Below are 25,771 nucleotides of genomic sequence, written 5' to 3'. Positions count from 1 at the left end.
GAAATCCACAAGATGGAAGGAGAGGAGGCAGGATGGACTACGGGCACATTGTGGATGTCAAGCAGGATAATTAACATAACAGCTGCCTCTCTGCTTCCCCTCCCTTCTCTACCTCTTAAAATATTAGACTAAAGTGAACAAAGCTGGAGAAATGCCAGAACCTAAAGCTGTGTTTTATCTCCTACAATTTCCTTCTAATTTCCTTTGTAGACAAAGTTTTGACCTCAGACTCTTTCTGGGCATGTTTCGTGTAGCAGAGTGCCAGTGAATGCATTTGACAGGAGGGTCATGGAAGGGTCTTAAATGAATGTGCCTATTTTGAGTCAGGGAGGGTTTTCGAGCATTCAGTAAAATATCTTTAGCCTGGCTATAATCTCCTTTTAAAATATTCTTATTATAATACATCTGTTTATTATATCAATACCATGTTTAATCCATTTACACCATATAGATCTTTGTATATTTAAACAAGAGTATATTTAATAAGCGTATATTTAAATAACTTCTTTGCCTTAACTAGTCCATCCCTGGGACAGTTAATATGTATTTGCAATTGTCCCTGGTATTATGAGAGACATTTCTATGTAAACAGTTTAGTGGATGTTGATTTTATGATGGACAGGAAATGAGTAGAATTAGAAGCAAGAGAGGGAGGAAAAAACAAAAACACTGGAAAGTTTTGGAAAGAAAAGGGCAGATAGAATCTATTGAACCTAAAGTAAGGAACTGCTATTAAGATCCCGAAACCAGCAAACAGATGGGCCACTGGTTCTGGTTCTGGATACAGAACAAGGAGAACTCCCTTTTGTGAACACTGGCCTTAGCTGGCTAGAGTGGCTTAGGAGAGAGACTTGTTTTCTGAGGCAGAACCAAGACCACTTCTCAGGACTGAGTTCAGAATCCAGCTTTTCCTCCCTCTTATCTGGGGCAGGGGGTGACTGGGACAGGCTGTAGAACTGCTTTTGTCCAGTAGCTGCTACATGTGACCGTTTAAATGAAAATGAATTAAAACGAAAGAGTAACATTCAGTTGCTCAGTCGCACAGCTACATTCCAAGTGCTCGGTAGGTACTTGTGGCCAGCGGCTACCATATTTGGACAGTGCAGCCGGAGAACATTTTCATCATTGCAGAAGGTTCTGTTGGACAGCATTCGTCTCTAGGGTGGGATGAAGAATAAGAAGGTACTAATATAACTGTAAAACCCATTTCCTTTCCAGATCAACCAGACCCTAGTTTCCTGAAGACCAAGAGAGGGACAGATATATTTTTAAGGTTGGAGTAGGCTCAGGAAAGTGAACAGAGTTGGAAGTCATACACATATCAAGTGATGCCATCTACATATGTGCTTAAAACGAAATACCTGTGATGTGTCTACCTGCCCAGGGGGCTTCTGTGCACTTGTGTACCCCAGAGATGACCCATCATTCATCATTTACCATTCAGCAAAACAGTTTAAAACAATGTTTTAAAGCTTCAATATGTATTCATTTCTTTGGTGCATGGGGTCTTAGTTGCGGCATGCAGGATTCTTGTGTCATGTGGGGTCTTTCACTGGGGTGCATGGACTCTAGTTGTGGTGAGTGGGCTTAATTAATTGCTCTGAGACGTGGGAGGCTAGTTCCCCAACCAGGGATTGAACCCACGTCCCCTGCATTGCAAAGCGGATTCTTAACCACTGGACCACCAGAGAATTACCGCCCGCCCTCCCACCAAATATCCTTTTTGTGGGAGAAATCACTCAAGAAGAGGAATCTTTGCTGGCTGTTGTGTTTACCTTGGTCTTGCTTATGAATGGGAAAAGAAAGTAGAAGAGAAGATGTGCAAGATTTGTCCATAGCGAAAATGTGTGCAATTAATGACACCAGAAGAGCGGACTGCCTCTTTCTCCCTGTCTCATCTATTGTTTCTCTGGCCAGACCATGAAATGACCCCTGATGGATAGCTTCTAATGAAGTGGGATCTTGGTGGAAAGTTTTTAGTACATGTCTAAATTTCTGGAGATTCATTTCATTTCTTAGTTTGTACCTTCTCGATACCTTATCTTCAATTAAGCAGTTTCTGAAGGAGATAGACGTTAAGGAAAAGGTTAGTGAAAATGATCAAATCTGGTCTGGGAAATTATTCATTTACTCTCATTGTGGGGCACTTAAGTCAATAATCCTTTCCTGATTATGTTTCTACAGTAGTTCTTTGGAACTAATATAATCAGTTTCTTGTTTTCTTATTGTGGAATAGGGTGGAAGGGGAAGGCATTTTCCTTTCTTCCTTTGTTCCTTCTTTACTGCTTCTTAAAATCATAATCTATGTAAAAAAAGCAGAACTATAGTGACTGACAGGAAGAAAATCAGAAGTTGCTGGGGACGAGGGGTTAGGGAAAGTGTAAAGTGGTGTGAAGGATGTTTGGGAGTGATGCAAGTGTTCTATAATTGTCATTGTGATGGTGCTTATGTGACAACATACATTTGTTAAAAGTGACTGTGTTGTGCATTTAAGATTAGTAAATATTATGGATCATAAAGTATACTTTAATAAAGCCTATTAAAATATCTAAAGTACCTTAAAAATAGAATTATAATCTGTCATACTACATCTGTTCATCCTTCTAGTCCCATGATTTGTGGGAAATGAAAAACAATTTTCATCTCAGTGGAAATGAAAAGAACCAGTTAACAAGCTACATTCCTCCTTTAATATTAAAACTGGTTGCTTAATAGAAGATTGAGGTTTAAAATTTTCTGTAACACTAAAATGCATTTAATCCTCTTTGAATTAAAGAAATAAATGCTGTACAGTAATAAATACTGTACAGTAATAAAGGTTCCAAGTAATTCATGGTGACACTAGCCATAGAAAGCCGAGCTTCCTGCTCTTAGTTCAGAACTCCTGCCATAAGTTGGCAGGCTGAGTAATTAACTGAATAAGGGGACAGTTCCTTTTAATCATAGTCACAGGTCCTTCAAACAGGCTGCGTCAGGTGGCTATTTATCCATTCAGTTGTGAGTCTTTGATTCTCTGAATTTCAAAAGCCACGGTGAAAATCCATGTTTTTATTTCCGTCTTCTCTATTAAAGGACGATGACATGTTTTGGTTTCCAGAAAATGACAGTGAAAAAAAAGAATGGATGAATGTAAGGTTTAGATGGAACATTCCTGTTGATACAGAAGACTCATTTCTGTTACGAAATTTAGATTTTTGTAAAAACTTGCAAAGAGTTTTCAGTTAATGCAGCTGAAGAGTTTTTGTCTTTATATTTGTTCTTAATTTTTTTCTATCTAAATTCTTTTATTTTTTTTTGGCTGCGCTGTGTGGCATGCAGAATCTTATCTTAGTTCCCTGACCAGGGACTGAGCCCATGCTCCCTATAGTGGGAGCATGGAGTTCTAATTACTGGACCACCAGGGAATTCCCTCTATCTAAATTAAAATTTTTTAAAAAATTTTACTAAGAAGTAAGATGCCACATAAATTTAAACTTCACATAAAATCTAATTAGAGTTAGAAATGTTTTCATTCAGGGTATTGTCTTTTGTTACTGTTACTATTTGCTATTGCTCATTTTGCCAAAAGAAAAAGTTCTCACAGACTCCCTGGTATATTTATACTTTATGTATCTTGACTTGGGGCCATTGCTCACCCCTCCTGGAGACATTAGAAATGAGGGCTGTAAGAGAAAAAGACTGTATAATTTCAATACCTTAAGACCATGAACTTTTTGTACCTTATTTAATGTCCCTGGATATGTTCCAGTGTCTGTCTCCTGGTTTATAGTCTATGGTAGCTAGAATGGAATTTGTATCCTACTGTTGTGTGAAAATTGTATAAATCTTAATTATGTTGAATTGGTTCATGGTGCTTTTCAGGTCTACTATATCCTTCTACTTTTCAGTATATTAATTCTATTAATTTTTAAGACTTTGAAATTGAAACTCCAACTAAAAAAAATCTTATTTTACTACTTAAAATATAATCATAATATATAGAGGAACTATATGTAACTTTGTTCTGTGTTTTCCAAGTCTCCTGTAAATGTTGTCATGCTTTCATAATTTAAAAAATAAAAAAGTGGAAAAAAAAAAAGAAATGAAGGCGGTAACAGAGGAGGGGCGAAAAGACAGGCTAGATACAGGGGGGACAGAAGCAGCAGTTAGATCCAAAGAAAATCTGCTGGCCTTCCAGAAGGGTGAGGTTCCGGATGGCCGAAGCCTGTCAAGGAAGCTTCTAACATATCACAGGGAATGGAGCAGGTCAGGATAGAACTCAGAGAGGTTAAGTTTGGGCTGGATCTGGGGTGACTGGCCACTCTTCTTTTTCCTTGTCCCGTATCCATCCTGTTTTCTGTCTCATCACTTTGCCCTTTCTTGGACAGGGGGTAATGAAGTGGGGATATATGGCTTTGGGATCCAAAGCTTGTACCTTGATGTAGATCACCTTGGTTAGATTCTACCGCCTCCACGGATTAGCTGTGTAACTTCGGAGAATTTATTTAATGTCCCTGTGCCACAGTCTGCTTACCTGCAGAATATAGATAATACCACTTCCACCTTCATAAGCTGTTTGCCTGTGATAATGTTTGCCAAGCACTTAGCCCAGTTTCTGGCATAACATGTTCGATAGTGTTGGCCATATATTATGACCAAATTTTACATGGTACCACATTCTTGCATTGGGATGCTATTGACATAGTTTAATATACCCCAGAGATATTTATTTATTTATTTTTGTTAAAGAGTGATGGAACACCAATTTAGGACATGTACATGAAATACTGAAATTCATCCCTCCCCCCTAAGGTTGTCTCAAATTTCATGTTGTTTCTTGGGATTTGTTCTTTATCTGGAAGGGAGTTGTTCAGTCACTCAGTCTTATCCAGCTCTTTGCGACTCCATGGACTGCAGCATGCCAGGCTTTCCTGTCCATCACTGTCTCCAAGAGTTTTCTCAGATTCATGTCCATTGAGTCGGTGATGCCATCCAACCATCTCATCCTCTGCCGTGCCCTTCTCCTTTTGCCTTCAATCTTTCCCAGCATTAGATTCCAATGAGTCGGCTCTTTGCATCACGTGGCCAAAGTATTGGAGCTTCAGCTTCAGCGACAGTCCTTCCAATGAATAGGCAGGGTTGATTTCCTTGAGGGTGGACTGGTTTGATCTCCTTGCAGAGAAAGGAGTAGTCTAGGGCAATATTGTCATACACAATGAATTTTTTAAAAGCACCCACATAGGTTGAACGTTGCTCAGAGGGAACAGAGATTAGAAGCTCATGGGACAGAAATGACCTTTCAGGTGAACTGGTGTTTCGACAGTGCTGCTGTGTTTCTGCGTGAATTTCATTTGATGGACATTTATCTACTCACTGACTGCTTTATGTCTGCTGTCCTGGAAGAGCAGTTCTGAGGGATGTATGCAGAGCCAAGCTCTGGTGGACCATGTATCAGTGAGGAAGACAGTGAACAAGGTGGTCTAGAGATGACGGAGAGGTGATGGGCTAGAGAGTGACCTCAGGACAAACTTGGCAATATCTGGAGACATTTTTGTTTGTCACAACTGGAGAAGGGATACTACCGATTTTAACAAGTGGAAGCCAGCTAAACATTCTATGGCTATAGGAATCCTACCTTACCATCCAAGCAGAGAATTATTAGATTTTAAATGTCAGTAGGGTCCAGGTTGAGAACCTGCTCTAGATGGTCCTGGAAGCTTTGAAGAGGAGGGCATATTTGAGCTAATTAGGATGTTAATGGCCTTCCCTGGTGGCTTAGTGGTAAAGAATCTGCCTGCAGTGCAGGGGATGCTTAGGAGATGTAGGTTTCATCCCTGGGTCTGGAAGATTCCCTGGATAAGGAAATGACAATTCACTCCAGTATTCTTGCCTGGGAATCCCATGGATAGAGGAGCCTGGCAGGCTACAGTCCATGGGGTTACCAAGAGTTGGATATGACTAAGCAACTGAACACACAAGATGGAAGTGATAAGAAAGAGCTGTCTTTGACAAAATTTGTGGGAGAAGCATTTTGGGAAGAGAAACTATCGAGAATAAAGTTCCTAAGGCAAGAGTAGGCTATGGAAGTAATGGAGGGAAGGCTGGTGTGGCTCATGTGGGTGAGATCAATACTGCGGGTAAATCATGTAGGGTTTTGTGGCTGACATAGGAGTTGTTCAAGTGACTCAGTGGGTTTTGAGTTATTATGAGAGTTTGGACATTGTTGATTGTTTTGAATTTTTCCCTTTGATTTTGTTTTCCAGAATTATGGCCTTGAAACTGACAATATGAAGAACTTGGTTTTGAAACTGCGAGCGTCCTCCCACAATTTACAGAATTACATAAGCAGCAGGAGGAAAAGTCCAGCTTATGATGGGAACACCTCCCACAAGCCCCCCAATGAGTTCCTGACTTCTGTGGTGGAGCTCATAGGTGCTGCCAAGGCCTTGTTAGCTTGGCTAGACAGGTAAGTGATGGTGTGCTTTACTGTCCTGTGAAAGGAGGTCTGAGGCACGTAGAAGTCTGTCCTTTGCCTCAGGAGTTCGGGGTCAGTGGTCCATTTTAGGGTCCCTTTGGAAGTTCTGGAGAAGGTGAGTAGCAGGAACAGATTAACCTCAGCTTAGAGAAGACTTGAGCTTTACTGAGGTTAAACATTACTGATTATCTGGTTCCATGAAGGCTATTAGTTGACTTTTGAAGGGATGTTCATTCCCTTGGCTCATTTTTGGTTGGGTTTTAATCTAGAACTTCTCTGTCTCTTTGCTATTCAGATTCCTATATTGTGTGTTACTTAGGAGGAAACTTACATAACAATTTAAACTGGCTTGTTGTATATTGTGGTTGTTAATACACGGTGTGGGATCCTGGTGGCTTCAGTGTTTTCACTTTTTTTTTTAAAGAGAATTTTTATTGCTTTCTAGGGCTCCATTTACAGGGATCACTGATTTCTCAGTGACGAAGAATAAAATTATTCAGCTTTGCTTGGACCTGACCACTACAGTCCAGAAGGTCAGTGCATCACTGTTGTTTTCTAAAAGTTTTTTCCTTTTCCCTTTTCTTCAAAGGATTTACATTCAGGTATGAAGTACCAGTCTGTATTTCTCTCCTTCTTCCCCCCTATTCCCCATCAGAGCTAGGGAGAGATGAAAGGCTTTAAATTAGATGTGTTATACAGATAGTTTCTGTAAAGAATGACCAGTAGCCTTTACATCAAAGATTGCCTTCTTTTGTTTCAAAATAGTTGACCTAATAAGCCTGTGCTTTCTCTAAAATGTTAGAACACTAAATTTTTAAAAAATAGAAATTCTGGAGTAACAACATTTCACCCTAATCTTTGTTCTGAGTATGTTATTGTTCAGTTCAGTTCAGTTCAGTCGCTCAGTCGTGTCCGACTCTGTGACCCCATGAATCGCAGCACGCCAGGCCTCCCTGTCCATCACCAACTCCTGGAGTTCACTCAGACTCACGTCCATTGAGTCGGTGATGCCATCCAGCCATCTCATCCTCTGTCGTCCCCTTCTCCTCCTGCCCCCAATCCCTCCCAGCATCAGAGTCTTTTCCAATGAGTCAACTCTTCACATGAGGTGGCCAAAGTACTGGAGTTTCAGCTTTAGCACCATTCCTTCGAAAGAAATCCCAGGGCTGATCTCCTTCAGAATGGACTGGTTGGATCTCCTTGTAGTCCAAGGGACTCTCAAGAGTCTTCTCCAACACCACAGTTCAAAAGCATCAATTCTTTGGTGCTCAGCCTTCTTCACAGTCCAACTCTCACATCCACACATGACCACTGGAAAAACCACAGCCTTGACTAGATGGACCTTTGTTGGCAAGTAATGTCTCTGCTTTTGAATATGCTATCTAGATTGGTCATAACTTCCTTCCAAGGAGTAAGCATCTTTTAATTTCATGGCTGCAGTCACCATCTGCAGTGTTATTGTATCTGCTTCTTAATTTTCTTTTTGGTTTGAGCTGTGGTAGCTGGATTTACCAGTCATTGATGATGCAGTAACAAGTATCCCTCACTCCTCAGCAACTTATTCCTGGATTATCTACGTGTATATGGGTCAGCTGGGAGATCTGCTTCAGCTCTCCTCACTTCAGGATGTAGGCTGACAGAATCTCACGTTGTTTTTCCCCAAGGCAGAGGGACAGAGAACCTGGGTGATTTTCACACTGACAGATGATCTGGTTTGGAAGTGACACGTTTCATGCACCATTCATTGGCCAGACTTTCAAACCTTAGTGAAGGCCAGGAAGATATTAACTGGCACGTAGCAGACTCTTGTGAAATTATTCTTAAATTGAGTTGAAGCCATAAAAATGTAAGGAAGAGCTTGTTCTTTTTTCATGTCCCACTTGGTTCAGATATTCTGAGATTGCACGTTTGTTCTCACTGCTGATTTGGCAGAGTAAAGAACATCCTTTCCTCAGTTCCAACCACGCCATAAAATGATGCAGTTCTGAAAAGCCACGTGCTTTCTGACTGTTCCTGGAACACGAAGAGTGAAGTTTGGCTGTTGTTTCAGGTCCAGTCCTGAGCGGCCCTTGAACCTGAGGCATGTGTGACTTCATCATATGCTTTTGAGGCCATGTTTTTAGAAAAGTGCCCAGAGCAATAGAGAGATGCTGAGTTTCAGCTCTTTCTTTATGGTGTATAAAGTAATTTTGACAAAAAATCGGATACCAGTCATGCTGTATTCATTATGTAGCCATCATGTCCTGGCATTTCTGGTGGAGGGTGCCCAGGGGTACAGATCCTGTTCAGAAGGGTACCCACTCATTGCGTTTGGCCTTGTTCACCGGGGCCATGTGATGCCTGGTTCATGATTATTGGCGCTTTCTAAATGTGTGTTGAAATGAATGAGATAATGCTTTTGACAAATAAGCTGATGAGAATTTACTTCTTAACATGAAAAATTTAACCCAGACTTAAGGGACACAAGAAGTATTGTTTTTGTGTTTATTTTGTTTTCCCATTGGTACTCATTGAGCATATGCTTCAGAGATAGATAGCTGTGAGTTCAAATTCTCCCTCTACCATTAATTAGCCCTGGGACTTTGGACAATTCACTTAAAAGTTATGAACCTCAATTTTCCCATCTGTTAATTGGGAATACTAACAATTACCTTACCAGATGATTTGCTTCAATTTCTACAATTTATTGTGGAATAAGAACAAAGGAGGAAGAAAGTGTAATATGAAGACACATTTTAAAATGTATGTGTATTTGTAATACACATATACATCTGAAAACCTATATACAAAGAAATATCTAAATACAGTGGGAAATTTGGAAGAAAAGTTGGGTTTACTTTGGCAGGGAGAAAAGTGGAGAGAGAATGATGTATGAGTCAAGCTAAAGACAAGAAAACATTTTGTCATTTACAAAAAAGCATGTATGTGATCATGTTTATTTATTCATGTAAGAATGGATCTAGAAGAGAAATATAAAATATTTAAAACATAGTAACTCTACCTCAAAAAGATTATGCAGATTAAAGAAGATATATGAAAAGCACAATGTCTACTTAAGAAATAATAACCTATAGTAGGAAATATAAAAGTCTTTTCTGGTACCAGTTTTCTGGAACCAAACTTGTTGGCTTAAGAAGGAGACCAAGTTACCACATATGTTAGTATTTCTGGTATTTTCTAGCTTATTGAAATTTGAACAATTGTTACAGATTAAGACTGGAAATGTATAAAATATATACATTTATATATATATATAAATGTATATATATACACACATATATATGTATAAATATATACATCATAAAATGGAATGCCATTTTATGAACTTGGGTTGAAAAAACATGTTTAGCTCCTGAGGAACATGTGTTTTCTGTAGAGATTAGAGCGCATAGGTGCTTTGGCAAATGGTAAAATTTGCGTGCACAGTGGAAGGATGTGTGGACTGTCTTTTTCCACGGGAGGTGTCATGGCAGCCGCAAGGCTCACCTTGCCAGGGATTTCACACCCTCTCACAACTGGGGGACGTGCAGTTTTTCTCAGAACTTCTTGGCAGAGAATCTTTTGACTCTTTAGGAAGAAGCCTGCCTTTTCCATTTATTGCTTTTTCTTCCTGGGGAATTGAAGGAGTAAAAGCTGGGTCTCTATTATTTCTAGTGACAAGGGACACGTTCTCCTGGAGTCTTTATTTTGGTGTTCCTGTCTGTGAAGAGAGGCGTTTGTCCCTTTTCTTGTTCCTCTGTTCCACATGCTGCCCCTTTCCTGTCCTCTTGTAACTTTCTCTGCATCCTTCCCTCCCATGACAGTGGGCGTGTCTCCTGATTGGAAGGATAGAGAGTTGTTTTTTTCGCCTGCAAGGAAACGGCACACTTCTTTTGTGTGTGTGTATTCAGTAATTTTTTTCTTTTCTTTTTTTTAATTGAAGTGCAGTTGATCTGTCATGTCATGTTAGTTTCAGGTGTGTAGCAAAGTGATTCAGTCCTGTTGCACACTTCTTTTAAGCCTGCTTGGGCTGGAGTCCCCAGCCACCCCACCCGAGTCCACGGAGAGACCTTCCATCCAGTTTTCAGGCTGTATTTCAGCGGAAGCCTCCTGTGGTGGGAAGGCCTTCTGACCTCTATCTTCCTTCTCTCCTCTTTGTGAGGACATGAACACGTGTTGTGCTGGCGAGGGACAAAATGTCAGGGCAGTCGCTGGGTCCCAGTGTAGAACGAAATGGGGGAATGAGCCCTAGAAAGTGAAGATGCTCATCATGTCCAACTCTCTGTGACCCCATGGACTGTAGCCCACCAGGCTCCTCCATCCATGGGATTTTCCAGGCAAGAATACTGGAGTGGGTTGCCATTTCCTTCTCCAGGAGATCTTCCTGACCCAGGGATTGAATCTGGGTCTCCCGCATTGTAGGCAGACGCTTTACCATGTGAGCCACCAGGGAAGTCCTAGAGAGCCCAGGAAACAGAGAAGGAGAGAGGACCATCCCCAGAGAAGGGAGAGCCAGGGGACCATTTATTGGGCCTTTTATTGGTTGGGTCTCAGCTGTGGACTACCCCGCTTGACGTGTCTTATCACATTTAATTCTCAACAATTCTCTGAGATAGCTGTTCTCCTCCTGGCTTTGCAGAGGAGGAGGCTCAGGTGTGGAGAGGTTAAACCCATCTTCCAAGGCTCCTCAGTCAGTAAGAAGGGAGAATAAGGAGGGAGGGGAGCGGATGCTATCCTTAACTGGGGCTCAGCTCATCCACTTGACCAAGGGATGTGACAGACCTCAGCCCTGCTGTCGGAGCCCCGAGGGCCTGACTTGGTTCCAGCGCTTCTCTTTTCCATTCCGTTGCCTTCATGCCAAACAGCATGAAGTCAGGCCTGCAGCTGCTTCCTCCCGGTAGGAATGGGTGTGGGAACCCACGTCCCCGAGGGCGGAAGGTAAAAAGCGCGCCCTTTCACACGCTGCCTTGGATGGTTCGGGGAGGCAGGAGCACCCCTCACCCAACTTGGCTCCATCACCACGGGAGCCCGTTTTCTTTCTTGGTGGCTCTTGGATCCGTCAAAGAATCTAATGTGAGGAACCACGAGGTCACACATGCACCTTGATGTCTGGGCCCCGGTGTATGGAGAGGAGCTCTCTGCCTCACCAGGATGACAGTCCCCCTGTTATTTGGGGATTTGTAATGCTGGGCTACCCAGGTGGTGCCAGTGGTAAAGAGCCCGCCTGCCTACACAGGAGATGTAAGACTTACGGTTCGATCCCTGGGTCGGGAAGATCCCCTCAAGGAGGGCATGGCTACCCACTCCAGTGTTCTTGCCTGGACAATCCCAGGGACAGAGGATCCTGGTGGGCTACAGTCAACAGAGGTGCAAAGAGTCAGACACGACCGTGCACACACATATACAAAATGAAAAATCATAGACACAAACCATTAGTTTTATTTCCGGAACAAGACCTTATAAATATTCTGTTTTGTTCAAGTTGACATTTACTTAATATTTCTGTCCTTCAGCTGGTTTGAATTAGGGGAGGGGTTGTCATGGTATTTGATGGTTTGGTTTCGTGCACAAGATGGAGGATGAAAAGCACATTTTTGGGCTGTCATCACTCATATTTTACAGAAGTTGCTCCTGGAGTTTGAATTTACATCAGACTCACATGTGCAAAAACATACTCCTGAATTTCTTTTTTTAAGTATTTTTTCTCCAGGCTGCTCTTTGCCTGAGAGTCAGTGTAAATTTTAAGAGCAGTAGAATGACTATGATCTCCCACATTTTTATCTAGTACAGAAAATTAAACAAAATTTTCAGAAAGCACTAAAATCTGATTATAAAATCATAGGGTAGAATGCCGTACATTTTAACCCCTATTCCCAGTGGCAGAAAAAAATGACCTAAAAGGACATTTTGACTGAAGCAAGAATCTTTGATCATTCCAACAGAGTTGATGAGTGTCCTTCCCGTACATGAAATACTTTGAATTTTCCTTAGGGTGCCGCAGTTTGGGATTATACTTGGTGCATGCTGGGTGCTGAACTGCTTCAGTCGTGTCTGACTCTTTGCAACTCCATGGACTGTAACCTGCCAGGCTCCTCTGTCCATGGGGCAAGAATACTGGAGTGGGTTCCCATTTCCTTCTCCAGGGGATCATCCAGACTGGGGAGCGAACCACCATCTCTCATCACTGGCGGGCAGTGGTGCCAGATAAACTCTCAGGACCTCACTGGTCTCCCTCTTGTTCGGCATGCACAGTGCTGCGTAGCTTGAGCTCTTCTGCTGTAGATCCTGTTCTAGAAGGTTAACGGAGAGTTTCACGTTGTCAGTTTCACTTTGGCTGCTTTCAGTCAGGACAATGGTGATTCCTATAATCAGCTAACTGGGTTCATAGGGTTCTGAGTCTTTTGTTCTTAAGCTGAGTAAACAATGCTTTGCATTCCGGCCCATTATTTAATGTCATCAATAGCATACTTCAAGACCACTTTTTTGGCAGCGTGTTAATGAATGTTTTGTTGAGCCCCTTTCATCCGTTAAGGACTGAAATATCTGATTTAATCTCAGTGGTGCTTAAAATAAACTTTGTGGCTAAGTTTACTCAAACCCTTATTTGAAAGCTATTCTTATGGGCAGGCCCAGAACTAAAGGCTCCCGGCTTGTTGGCTCAGTGCTAACTCAGCCTGGGGTCAGGTTTGAGAACCATCATCAACTTTCCTGGACTCTGACTTCTGGCTTCCTACTCTCTGTACAGTCTGGACAGTGGGTAGAGTTTAGTTCAGGTGATTTCTATAGGCTTTCTGATTAAATAATTGGTCAGATGGGTTCCTTGGATGATTAGCATCCTGGATCTGGAGACAGTAGAGTCTTGGGAGGAATCTAATGTCTGCCCTCTTTTCGAAGTCTTCTCTTCCCTGAAGTTCAGGACTACAGGCTGCAGGGTCGGAGGTGTGTGTGTCAGGGACCTCCTTGGGTCCCAGGAAATAGCTAGCAAGCTAAGCCAATTGTATCTGAAAGTTTTTATCTCTTATAGCTTAATTTTCTTCTTTATTCCTTTAGGATTGCCTTGTAGCAGAAATGGAGGATAAAGTTTTGGCTGTAGTAAGTATACCTTCTAAAAGTTACTGTAAAATTCCTTTTCCCAAAACAGTGGGAATCACATTAATTAAAGTAAATGTATTGTGGTTAGGTATTTTGGGATATGCTTTGAAATACTGACTTTTGGGATATGAATCTCTTAATTTAGGTAGAAAGGCAAGAATACAAGTTATTTAACAACAAGACCAACTAAATTGGGTATATTAGGGTCTCTGCTTTGCTCCCCCCAACACTTCTTCAAGGTATAATTATATTTAGATAGCTAACTCTCAGCTCTCAGGGTTAAACTGATGTGCAAATTTCACTTTTTTTTTTTTAATTAAAAAAAATCTTGGCAAAAATCTTATGATGGAAGGGGGATGTACTGTGACTGTTTAAAGAGCATTTTGTAACTATTCATCATCACTTCCTCCTTTTGACATAAGCCAGCCTGTGCTCTTTTGATAAGGCCTTCTTCCTACTGATGTTGAGGAATTTAGCAATGAAACCGCTATAAATATATTTTCCATAAATAGGGAGGTTAAACACATTGGAGGCATGCAAAAGTGTCACTTCTTAGATTCTTCCCCCTTAGAAGAAAAACATCACTCTTTATAAAATCCTGATTTCTTTGGTTGTTTAATTTTGAAAGGTTAGATGAATCTGGGATTGGGAGAAATAACCACACGTAGCCACTAGGATTTCTACATGGAGACCACTTAATAGGGATCCTCATGTCTCTACAGTAATTTTATCTGGTCAGTGTTTGGTGTTCAGAGAATGTGAGTGGTCACTGTAAAGCTCACAGACCTAAATGTAAAATGCAAAACTATAAAATGCCTAGAAATAACAGGAGAAAGGAGAAGGCAATGGCACCCCACTTCAGTACTCTTGCCTGGAAAATCCCATGGACAGAGGAGCCTGGTAGGCTACAGTCCATGGGGTCCCTAAGAGTCGGACATGACTGAGCGACTTCACTTTCACTTTTCACTTTCATGCATTGGAAAAGGAAATGGCAACCCACTCCAGTGTTCTTGCCTGGAGAATCCCAGGGACAGGGGAGCCTGGTGGGCTGCTGTCTCTGGGGTCGCACAGAGTCGGACACGACTGAAGCGACTTAGCAGCAACAGGAGAAAATCTTGCTGACCTTGGGTTTGATGATGAGTTTTTAGATATGATGTGAAAAGTGTGATCCATGGGCTTCCCTGGTGGTGCAGTGGATAAGAATCCACTTGCCAACTCAGGGGACTTGGGATCTATCACTTATCCGAGAAGATCCCACACACCACACTACTGAGCCTGTGCTCTAGAGTCCAGACACTGAAATTACTGAGCCCATGCGTTGCAAGTGCTGAAGCCTGCATACCCCAGAGCCCATGCTCTGCAACAAGAGAAATCGCTACAGTTAGAAGCCTTCGCAATGCAACTGGAGAGCACCCCCCTCTCACTGCAACTAGAGAAAGGTCCAGCTCATGCAGCAACAAAGACCCAGCACAACCAAAATATAAATAAATAAAAACAAATAAGAAGATTAGAATAGTCTGCTTGAAAAAAAAAAAAAGAATGCCTTGGATTATGGATAGATCAACTTGTTGACTCTTTTTACTAATGAAGGATGGAGCCAATCCCAGCTAGAGAGCACATCTGGATGTTTGAGTCCACTGGGAAACTCAGGAGTGAAAAAATAAAAAAGTGTGATCCATGAGAGAAAAATGGGTAAGGTAGACTGCATTAAAATTAATATCTCTGCTCCATCAAAGCAATGTTAAGAGAACAAAAAGGCAAGGCACAGACTGGGAGAAGTTGTTCTCAGAACACACATCAGATAAAGAACTTATGTTCAAAATGCACAAAGAACTCTTCAAAACTCAATAATAAGAAAGCAAACAACCTAATTAAAAAGCAGGTGAAAGATCCGAACAAACACCTCATGATAAAAGATATACCGGTTGGCAGGTAAGTATATGAAAAGATATTCAGCATCACATTTCATTAAGGAATTTCAAATTAAAATAACAGTGAGGTACCACTACACACTTAATAGGGTAACTAAACTCTACCTCATGATGACACCAATGTAGAGCAAGAGGAACTCTCGTTCATTGCTGGTGGGAATGCAAAATGGTGCAGCCGCACTGGAAGACGTTGTGGCATTTTTTTTCCTTACAAAGCTAAGCATTCTGTTACCGTACAAACCAGCAGTTATCCACCTAGGTGTTTACCCAAATGAAAGAAACTAATATTCACCAAAAGCTGCATGGACTGTTCTAGCCACTTTAATCATAACTGCCCAAACTAGGAAGTAGCCAAGGTGTCCTTCAGTATGTGACTGGATAAACAACCTGGAACATCCAGACAATGGAATATTATTCAGCAATAGAAAGAAACGAGCTATCGAGCCATGGAAAGATATGGAGGGCCCTGAAATGCATATGACCAAGTGAAAGAAGCCGATCTGAAAATCCAAAATCTCTATGCTGTATGATTCTAACCATATGAGATTTTAGAAAAAGAGAACCTATGGAGAAAATAAAATGATCAGTAATTGCTAGGGGTTTATTCTGGGGGAGGAGGGACAGACAGGTGGGTGGAACTGAGGGAATTTTTAGGGTAGTAAAGCTATTCTCTATGACACTGTGATGGTGAATATATGACATTGTGCATCTATCAAAACCTGTAGAACTGTACACCCTAAAGAGTGAATTCTAATGTAAACTATGGAACTTAGTTAACAATAATGTGTCACTGTTGCTTGGTCAGTTGTAACAAATACACCATACTAATGCAAGATGTTAATGAAAGTGAAAGTGAAGTCGCTCAGTTGTGTCTGATTCTTTGCGACCCCGGGGACTGTAGCCTACCATGCTCCTCTGTCCATGGGATTTTCCAGGCAAGAGTACTGAAGTGGGGTGCCATTGCCTTCTCCAGAGGATCTCCCCAACCCAGGGATCGAACTCAGGTCTCCTGCATTGTAAGCAAGACGCTTTACTGTCTGAGCCACCAGGGAAGTCCTGATGTTAATAGTATCTTATTATTAACCATTATAATAATATAGCTGTGTTAGAAACTGTTGAGATGGAAAAGAAAATAGATGGAACTCTGTAATTTCTGCTTGTTTTTTCTCTAAAATGAAAACAGCTTTAATTTTATTTACTTACTTAATATTTTGGCTGTACCACTCCAGTGACATGTGGAATCTTAGTTCCTGACCAGGGATCGAACCCACACCCCCCACATTGGAAGCACAGAGTCTTAACCAGTGGACCATCAGGGAAGTCCTTAAAACTATTTTAAAATATGAAATGCATTTTTCAAAAAAGGTGCAGGACAAGATGATTATTTTTTTATGTTGTCAGTATTTGGTATGCAGAGAATGTGAGCCATTCTTAAAAAAACGCAGAGATGGCTGGGAATACATGGTTCTCTTTAGCTGCTGAAAGGGGGTTTCCGCCCAGCCTGTGCACTTCAGTGGCTGTAAATAAGTTAATCTAAAAGCTGCACTTTTAAAGCAAAGCTGGAATCATGGCACTATTCTACACGTTGCAAATATGGAAGCCACGTGCCACGTGGACTGGGTGGTTTTATCACAGTGTTACGGCCAGAGCTAAGGATGGTCAGTGAAGTGCATTTTTAAAAAAGAATTCAGCTGGAGATAAACTTGGTTAATGATTGACCTTCTCTATTTGCCTCTCCAACTCTAGGTCAAGGTTTTAAATGGCATCTGTGACAAGACCATCCGATCTACCACGGATCCTGTAATGAGCCAGTGTGCGTGTCTGGAAGAAGTTCACCTACCAAACATTAAACCTGGGGAAGGTTTGGTAAGGCGTCTAACAGCATTTGTTTATTTTGGATAGCATCATGGTTTTATTAAAGTTGCTGTGTTTTTTTAAAAACAATAATTCCATATTGCTTTCACTAGAATTCTGAATAGTAGAATTAGACTGATTTCCATTATGCGGTTAAGAATTTGCCGTCTTGAACTGTTGATATGTTTTATATCAAAGCGTCTTCAAAGTATAAAAATAAATACAGTTTTAAAACTGTAAACTCGTGTCTTGAGGAATTGTCTTAACAGTTTTATTTTTAGGTCTTAGCAATACAAGGAGATAGAGCACATTTCCACAAAGTAAAGATGGTCTCTGGGTAGGAAACAAAGTCTGCTATGACGTCTCTATTAGCACTTAGGCTTTATGTGAGAAGAGACAGGTTGAAAGAAATGATGGTTTTAAAAAAGTTCAGAAATGTTTTAGACATACTGTTTGAGCTCTGTAGTAACAGGCCCCGAGAGTCTGCAGGTGGATACCTAGATCAGCACCTAGGTCCACATTCTTGGTAAGGAGAAATGTATATACCGAGACTGCTCCAATTCAAAGTAAATGATTGCTTATACTGAAGTAAACATGGAAGGCTTCCTGGAGGTGGGCTTATCCACATATTGAAGTGGAGAAGTGCCCGAGTGGGCAGAAGTGGAGTTGCCGTTCCAAATGGTGAAGTTACCCAAGCAAAGCTCTGTGAAGAGGAATACCATGCAGAGGGAGAGGCTGATTACTCTGATAGTGAATAGCAGGAACAGAGAGCCTGGGCAGAAACGTGAAGGTGTTAGTGTTGGGTGAGATACTCATCCCCAGAGGCTTGTAGATTGCTGAGCAGGGCAAGTTCACTGTCAAAATGACTCCTGAGGAGGTTCTGTGTTATTACAGCATTGGTACCAGGGTGAGCAACCACTCTTTGCTCTCTCTACCTTTTGCTCTTTCCCCGTCTTATAAAAGTTTAATAAACATTTTTTAAAAATAATACAAAGTGCCTCAAACTGCAGAGATATTTCTTCCAGGCTCTGCGTTCACCTCTGAGTTTGCCCACTGGGCATTTAAGGATGGAGTGTATTAATATTTATGCCTCCCTTAAAATGCAGGAATGCCTGTTTCTAATTTATTTCTTATATTGTGTTCCTGAGCAGTCTCTGCTCTTACATCCTGGTTTGGTTGTTCGTGGCTTGAATAAGTCACCGTGCAGTGACTGCTGAGACCAAATTAAGTGAATATATTGTGTCACTACACAGAGAGATGGTCGGGAGAGGACCGGCCTTGTTTGAACTACCTCATTCATGCAGCAGATCTGAGAACATTCCTTCTGAGTCCTCAGACATAGAGCAAAATTCTGTGTGCCTGGTACACAAATTATAATATCAAAGAGATCTCGTTTCTGATTTCCTTCACTAGTATTTGGTTAGTTCCCCTTCACTGCTCTTTGGATCTCGTTTTACAGTGTTTCAGAAGGCTGAAGAATGAGGGGTGTTCAGAAATGACTGCCTTTAATGTTTTGTCAAGTCTAAGTCTCACTTGTGGCTCTGTTTCTAAACGTTGGAGTAATGAGTTAATATGTTTGTGACTCACTCTAGGGTATGTACATCAAATCGACCTATGATGGATTGCACGTGATTACTGGAACCACAGAAAATGTAAGTGCATATCCATTTAATGCAAAAGCTATTGTACCTTCAAGCAGATTTGACAGCGTCCCTATTCCTTTCATTTAACTATGCGTATGTTGTTCTATTATCTGTAAGGGAGTGTGGGCGCCTGTTTTGTTTATTTCTGTTGCTAGTGTGCTGCTCGTCACCAGCTGTCATCAATGTATTATTTAAATTGTCCTTTATTGCTCTCATTCACACACTTTGCCCAGCTTTTGCCATCCTGTGTTATTTTTTTTGCGCTCTTGGAAGTGTTAACCCATAAATACAAAAGCAGTGATCTCTTTGTTGTTGAGAATCACTCTTATAAGAGCTGGAATTGGTGACCATATGTGTTAAATATAGTGTTTTTTTTTTTTAAAGTGGAATTTATATGTGTCACCAAAGCAACTATTTTCGGGTTTTTGCACGACGAAGTTTCTTTTTATAGAGCTGTATTTCATAATACTTGCATGATACTGAAATTTAGTTTTTCCCCCCTTAATCATTTGAATAGAAAAAGCAGGGCCATTTCTGTTGTGAGGAACTTGTACTCTGTTATCATCCTTTAGAAAATTCTGCTACATAAAAGGTTTTCCCTTAGTTCCTCAAACATTTTGAATTTGTGAAAAGTAGAGCTAATTGAATGCTTTCTTTATGCCACCTACAATACAGCTAGCTTTTGAATGACATTGATACAGAGCTTGAAATGTCAGAAAAACTTCTCTGCATCTGTGTAAAAATAGCATGTGTCTATGGAATTAATTGCTATTTAATCAAATAAGACAAGAGGATGTAATTCAAGACACAAGAAACTTGGTGACTACTTTTGTTCATCGTTGTTGTTTTAGTCGCTGAGTCATGTCGGACTCTTGTCGACCCCATGGACTATAGCCCTCTAGGCTCCTCTGTCCATGGAATTCTCCAGGCAATAATGTTGGAGTGGGTTGCAGATTCCTTTGCCAGGGGATCTTCCTGACCTAGGGATTGAACCTGGGTCTCCTGCACTGGTGGGCAGATTCTTTACCACTGAGCCACCAGGGAAATACTTTTCTGATCTGATGGAAATATGTGTCGAAGTTTGAGCTTCAGCTGCTAGGTCTGTTGATAAAATAAAATGGCATGGTCTTTGATGAGAGTTTGTGACACATTTGATTTTTATAATAAGAAAGAAAGTGGCACTGTAAGGCATTCAATGAATTACAAATAAGTTGTGTGGTTCTGGCAGACAAGTGAGTGGAAGCTGGTAGTGTCTTTAAGCATTGTTTGTTGAGTTACAGTGAGAGCACTCAGACCACTGGGAATTTTTATACCATGGCACCCGAGAGGCAAAAATGGCCCAGGATCCTCTCCTTTTAGGCTGGGGCCGGTGCAAAAAAAAATCACCACAAATGTTCCTCCCTCATCCTTGTCAGAGACTTTGTGTATTTAGCAGCACCATGACACGAATATGCTCATGTACCACTCAGTACATTGTTCTGAAGCTGGATAGATTCAGAGGGATGGTGAATGTCACTTCAGTTTTTACATTTTATTTATTTTGTTTTTGGCTGCACTGGGTCTTCGTTGCTTTGCACGGGCTTTCTCTAGCTGTGGTGAGCGGGGCTACTCTTCGCTGGCTGCTCCAGCTTCTCATTTTGGTGGCTTCCCTTGTTGCAGAGCGGGGCTCTAGGCATGACGGCTTCGGTAGTTGCAGCACTCGGGCTTAGTTGTGGAATCTTCCCAGACCAGGAATTGAACCCATGTCCCTTGTATTGGCAGGCAGATTTTTATTCACTGCACCACCAGGAAAGTCCTATTTTAGCTTTTAAACAGTTGAAGTTTTGCGTCTAGTAATTTGGTGATTGCATTAACAACCCAGACCTGTGCAGTTCCAGACTCAATCAGGTCTTTGAACCAATTTCAATCTTGGATAAACATATAGAACACTATAATGTTACTTCCTTTCACTGTCTACCTCATCCCTAGCCTGCTTTCCCCCCACGCACTGTAAGCTAAAGAAAACCAGCTTTGAATCAAATCAAATGTCTACTGATACATTCCGTAGAATTCCTACCAGACTCTTAGGACTGGGTGAGAGATTCAGGATTTACCTGGATGTGGCTGCTCCTAGTGCCTCCACGTAGGATGGTACCTAAGTCATCCTAGAGAGAAATGGTTTCCTTCTTGTTCAAAATCAGAGAAGGGGAAACTGATCTTATTCCGTCTGGTAATCTGCTGGAAAATGTCCCTCATTCTTGCAGTCACCTTATGTTCATTGTCTGGAATATGCTACATACTCTGTAATTCTTGTCGATGACAGTGGGGAGTTAGGTAAGAGCCCACTTCTCAAGGACTTGATCTGAATATTTTATACTTAGTGCTGGATATTTTACACTTAAATGTTAAATGCCAGTAGAAAATGCCAGTTCCAGGACAGCTTTCTGTCTATCACTGAAGGTTGCTATGATTTTAGAGTCAGAATGTTTTTATAAAAGCCTGGTGTTGAAGGGTTAGAGTGGACAGAATTCACCAACTTCTTTCTCATGTGAATTGTCTCCACACTCCTCTATCTTGGACTCCAGTTGACGCAATGCCAGCAATGCCAGCAGGTCATCTCAGGCCTTTAGTCCTTTTTTTTTTTTGAGGTTACCTGAGAAGTCAGGATCATTCCAAGATCAGACAAACAGGATCTGGTGATTGTCTATCTTCTTTTTTTGATGTTGCTCAGGACCTTGACAGAAGTCTGATGGGATCTTAGCCCTACTCCTCTTCCCTACCCCTGACATGAGTTGGGAAATAGATGAGCCTCTGAAGAATGGATGCATTCTTCTCCAGGGCATCACTCTTCTGCAGTAGGCCAGATCAAGCATCATTTTTCAGTAGTCCAGCACACGGTGAAGATCATCAAGAGCAACTACCCTAGGAAGAATTTTGGTATCAGGCTCTCTCTTTACCAGTGTTCTGCCAAGCACAACGCTTAATCATTTGGTAGGACATTGGAGAAATGAATATGTGAAGATCCTTAGGAATGGAAGTCAGTTCAGGACACTGGGACTTTTTTTTTTTTTTTTTAAGATTGCTTATCTGTAAACAGGGACTTTCTGGCTTCAAGGCTATCTTTTAGAAAGTGACGCTTACCTTAGATGAATCCCCAGCCTAGGAAGATTAACTGGGACTGGACTGATTATGATCAGACTTGCTAAAGTTGACCTGTAACCATGGGTTCGGCATCTGACACCAGGGGCAAGAAAGGAGCATTGACACATTTGTTTGTTTAAGAAGTGCCTCAGGAGCAGGGGATTGGAGACAGACCATCTCCCCGTGGTACCCACGATGCTGGTCTCACGGGTGAGGCACAGCTGGTAGTCACGGTGGCAAGTTAAATGTTTTCAAAAGTAGCTGGCCTTGTGTTGGCCAGGTTTCAAAAGTTACCTGTGCCTTGTGTTGGCCCAGAATCCAAGAGACTGTTTCTACAGTTTAATGCTGCTGCTGCTGCTAAGTCGTTTCAGTCATGTCCGACTCCTTGCGACCCCAGGGACTGCAGCCTACCAGGCTCCTCCGTCCATGGGATTTTCCAGGCAAGAGTTCTGGAGTGGGGTGCCATTGCCTTCTCCGATAGTTTAATGCTACTCGCTCGTTTCTTTTCTTTTCCCTGCTCATTTCTTGTTGAGCCTATCACAACAGCTGAGTGAGAAAGTTCAGCAAGGGTGTCTTGAGTTTAGTTGCTACCCCCATCACTGTGTTCAAAGGTGCTATTTATAAAGGATGGTTGTAAATTGCTTGAAGATTCAGTTATATAAGTCACAAAATAAAACATTCTGGCTTCAGTAACAGTTGATTAGAATTTGAAATCAAAGTTTCATCCTTTCCTTCTCTTTTGATCATATGAAGTATCTTTTTTTTGCATAATTCTGTTTTATTTTATTCCATGAATTTATTGTTTTTGCAATTAAATAATGATAATAAACCTATACTTCTAGGTAGGATTAGACATTACACTTATCCTAAAATACTTTTCAAATTCTTTGTCAAAATGTTTAGTCTGTAAAAGGTATTAATGAGAGAAAAAAAGTTGAGAAGAAATTATGGCACAGGTTCCCTTTAAGATGAAATAATACTTCGACATATAGTTACAATTTATCAGGGGAAAATTTTTAAGGTATTACTTTCATGTTAAAAACCACCTAATAAGCATAAAGTTATATTCTGCATCTTTCACTTACTGTGTGTCCATAACTGAGTTATTTACCACTGAATGTCAATTTCCTCAAAACTCCATAAAATAAGCCTAATGATATCTGTAAAGTTTGTTGGCAGAATTTTTTAAACATATTTTAAAATCGTATGAAATTTCTTACACATTGAGTTACAATTTGATTAAATGAACAAGAAACCATGAGAAAATATTTGACAAATAGATTACATATATTTATCTGCCTATACACACATATGTGGGGAGATATATATATATATATATATATATATATACATACACAGATATTTGCAAATTTGTAGCAAATTGTTATTTGAAGCGCACGAAGTCTGGACTTTGTTTTGATACTGTGAAAATGCATCCATTTAGAATTCAACCTGAAGACAAAAAAAATTTAAATTTTTTCTAAATATCTTCTGTTTTCACTATCTTTCTATTTTAGCAATGTGATGATAACATGTAAAACAAGTTTGAGTAAAATAAAGAGTTAGTTTTAATAATCACATAAAAAGCAATTATGTGACAGAGTTACAGTGACCATCTTTACATGTTAAGCAGTTGGTCAGCTTTTACAAGATTAATTTTGACAGGAATATAGGGAAGGTACTTTTTAGATGAACCAGTGGCTTTGATCAGCCTGTTAGGTGGACAGTGCGTCCCACTCTTCATGGTAGGTTAGATGAACCTTGGCTGTTCCTACTGACAGATTATCTGTTGTAACAAACCACTGGAGATAACACGCGTATTCACATGCCAAGTTTTACAGGCTGTGTAGTTTTAGGAATCTCCAGCACACTGTGTAACTGTTCTTGAGAAAATTGTATTCCCATTGCTTGTTTTGTGTAGAAGAAAGAAGGGAGACGAAATAGAAGCAGAAGAAAAAGGAGGCTTAAAAAATAAGACAGGTCTCTCTCTGTTTGTCTCTAACAGTCTCCTGCAGACAGATCTCAGAAGATTCATGCTGGTGATGAAGTCATTCAGGTTAATCAGCAAACTGTGGTGAGTTTGTTCGTTGAAGCTTCAGACTTCATCTTCCCCTTCTAAAACTTCTAAACCATTTTGCTTGCATTTAAAAAATTTGCAGTTTATATCCAGCTTTCCATAATTTTAAGCAGTGCTAGAATGAACAGATTTGTATCTGCCTATTTGCTCATAGCTGATTTCCTTGAGATGAATTCAAGGAAATTTGAATTCCTTGAACTCAAATAGGCTTGAGTTTTCATTATTCATGAGTAAGTCCCCTCTCCTCACTATCTTTCTTTGAAGGTGGGATGGCAGCTAAAAAATCTGGTGAGAAAGTTGAGAGAGAATCCTACTGGAGTTGTGTTACTGCTTAAGAAGCGCCCCACGAGTTCCTTCAACTTCACTCCTGCCCCCCTGAAAAACCTACGGTGGAAGCCGCCTCTGGTGCAGGTACTGTTATTGGTTGAAAGCCTTTCTTTGACATTGGTGCAGGAACAATGTATAATACCTGAGTTGTCTAAAAAAAAAAAAAAAAAGGTTACAGTTTGATTGGTTTCGGGAGTGTATGGATTATCTGTGAACGGATAATTATTCTATAATCCTGTATGTACAGGTGCTGAGTTGCTCAGTCGCGTCCAACTCTGCAACTCCATAGACTGTAACCTGCCAGTCTTCTCTATCAATTGGATTTCCCAGGCAGGAATACTGGAGCAGGTTGCCATTTTCTCCTCCAGGGGATCTTCCCGACCCAGGGACCGAACCCCCATCTCCTGCATTGGCAGGTAGATTATTTACCACTGTGCCACCTGGGAAGCCCATCCAATAATCCTGCGTACATGAGAGCAGACTTGCTGGATTTGCGCTGACTAATATGGCAGCCACTAGCCACCTGTGACTGTTTCAATAATTAAAAGGAAAGCTTCAGTTCCTCTGTCTCACCAGCCACATTTCAGGTGCTGGGTAGCCGCTTGTGGCAACTGTCTGTCATCGCTGCAGACGGTGGCAGACTTCTGGCCCTTCTGGCCCTTCTCCTCTCCCGTTTCAAACACACACTCCCATAAAGGAATCCAGTTTGAACACTGCTCTGAGACCGCCTGGGGTAGAGTCCTCAACATCGGTTTATCCAGGCAGGGGTAGGGACTGTGAGACCCACCCACAAGGCAGGGAGCTCCGTCACTCCTTTGTTAGATTTAGTAGTCTTGGATGAGAATAAAAAGCCGATTGGCTTTTAGTTTTATTATTTGAATTCTCTACAGACAATGCACTCCTTACTGCTTACACTTGAGTGGACATGCACCCCACCAACCCTCTCCTTATATCATCAGTTCTTTGTGTTTAATTTCTAAACCATGAAAGAAAAGCAGCACACTTTAAAGCTCTTTTATAAGATTGAGATTGCCACTTATGTGTAACTCTCTGTGATTTTACTGTCCATCTTCAAATGGAAGGAACGGCAGTACCTCACACTATCAATGGCTGTTTTCGTGATGCACAGAGCGCTGGAAATCTGTCTGCGTGTGTACCTTAGCGGGGCAGGGGACCCATAAAAATAAAGAACAGGATGTGGACAGTGGAGCCAGGAGGGGCACATAATTAAAGCCACTTCTTAAATAAAAAGGGAACGTATCAATCACACTCCAGCAGCTTCTGTTTGCTTTGG

The 25,771-nt window shown here is 41.1% G+C and overlaps 1 protein-coding gene across 3 annotated transcripts in view; it reads left to right on the top strand.

Moving 5' to 3' along the window:
• The window catches only part of CNKSR3 (CNKSR family member 3), a 108,446-nt gene that overhangs the window by 68,879 nt on the left and 13,796 nt on the right, over positions 1-25,771 (top strand). For all 3 annotated transcript variants that reach the window (XM_061428372.1, XM_061428373.1, XM_061428374.1), the window contains exons 3-9: positions 6,243-6,445; positions 6,900-6,987; positions 13,484-13,525; positions 17,203-17,322; positions 18,903-18,962; positions 24,079-24,147; positions 24,415-24,561. In XM_061428372.1, coding sequence (XP_061284356.1) covers positions 6,243-6,445; positions 6,900-6,987; positions 13,484-13,525; positions 17,203-17,322; positions 18,903-18,962; positions 24,079-24,147; positions 24,415-24,561 — 729 coding nt within the window. The remainder of the gene's footprint in view (positions 1-6,242; positions 6,446-6,899; positions 6,988-13,483; positions 13,526-17,202; positions 17,323-18,902; positions 18,963-24,078; positions 24,148-24,414; positions 24,562-25,771) is intronic.

This window comes from Bos javanicus, chromosome 9 (assembly GCF_032452875.1).
Source record: "Bos javanicus breed banteng chromosome 9, ARS-OSU_banteng_1.0, whole genome shotgun sequence".
In the NCBI taxonomy this organism is placed as follows: domain Eukaryota; kingdom Metazoa; phylum Chordata; class Mammalia; order Artiodactyla; family Bovidae; genus Bos; species Bos javanicus.
Note: the sequence above shows the minus strand (reverse complement) of the source record. Positions and strands in the feature narration are given on the sequence as shown.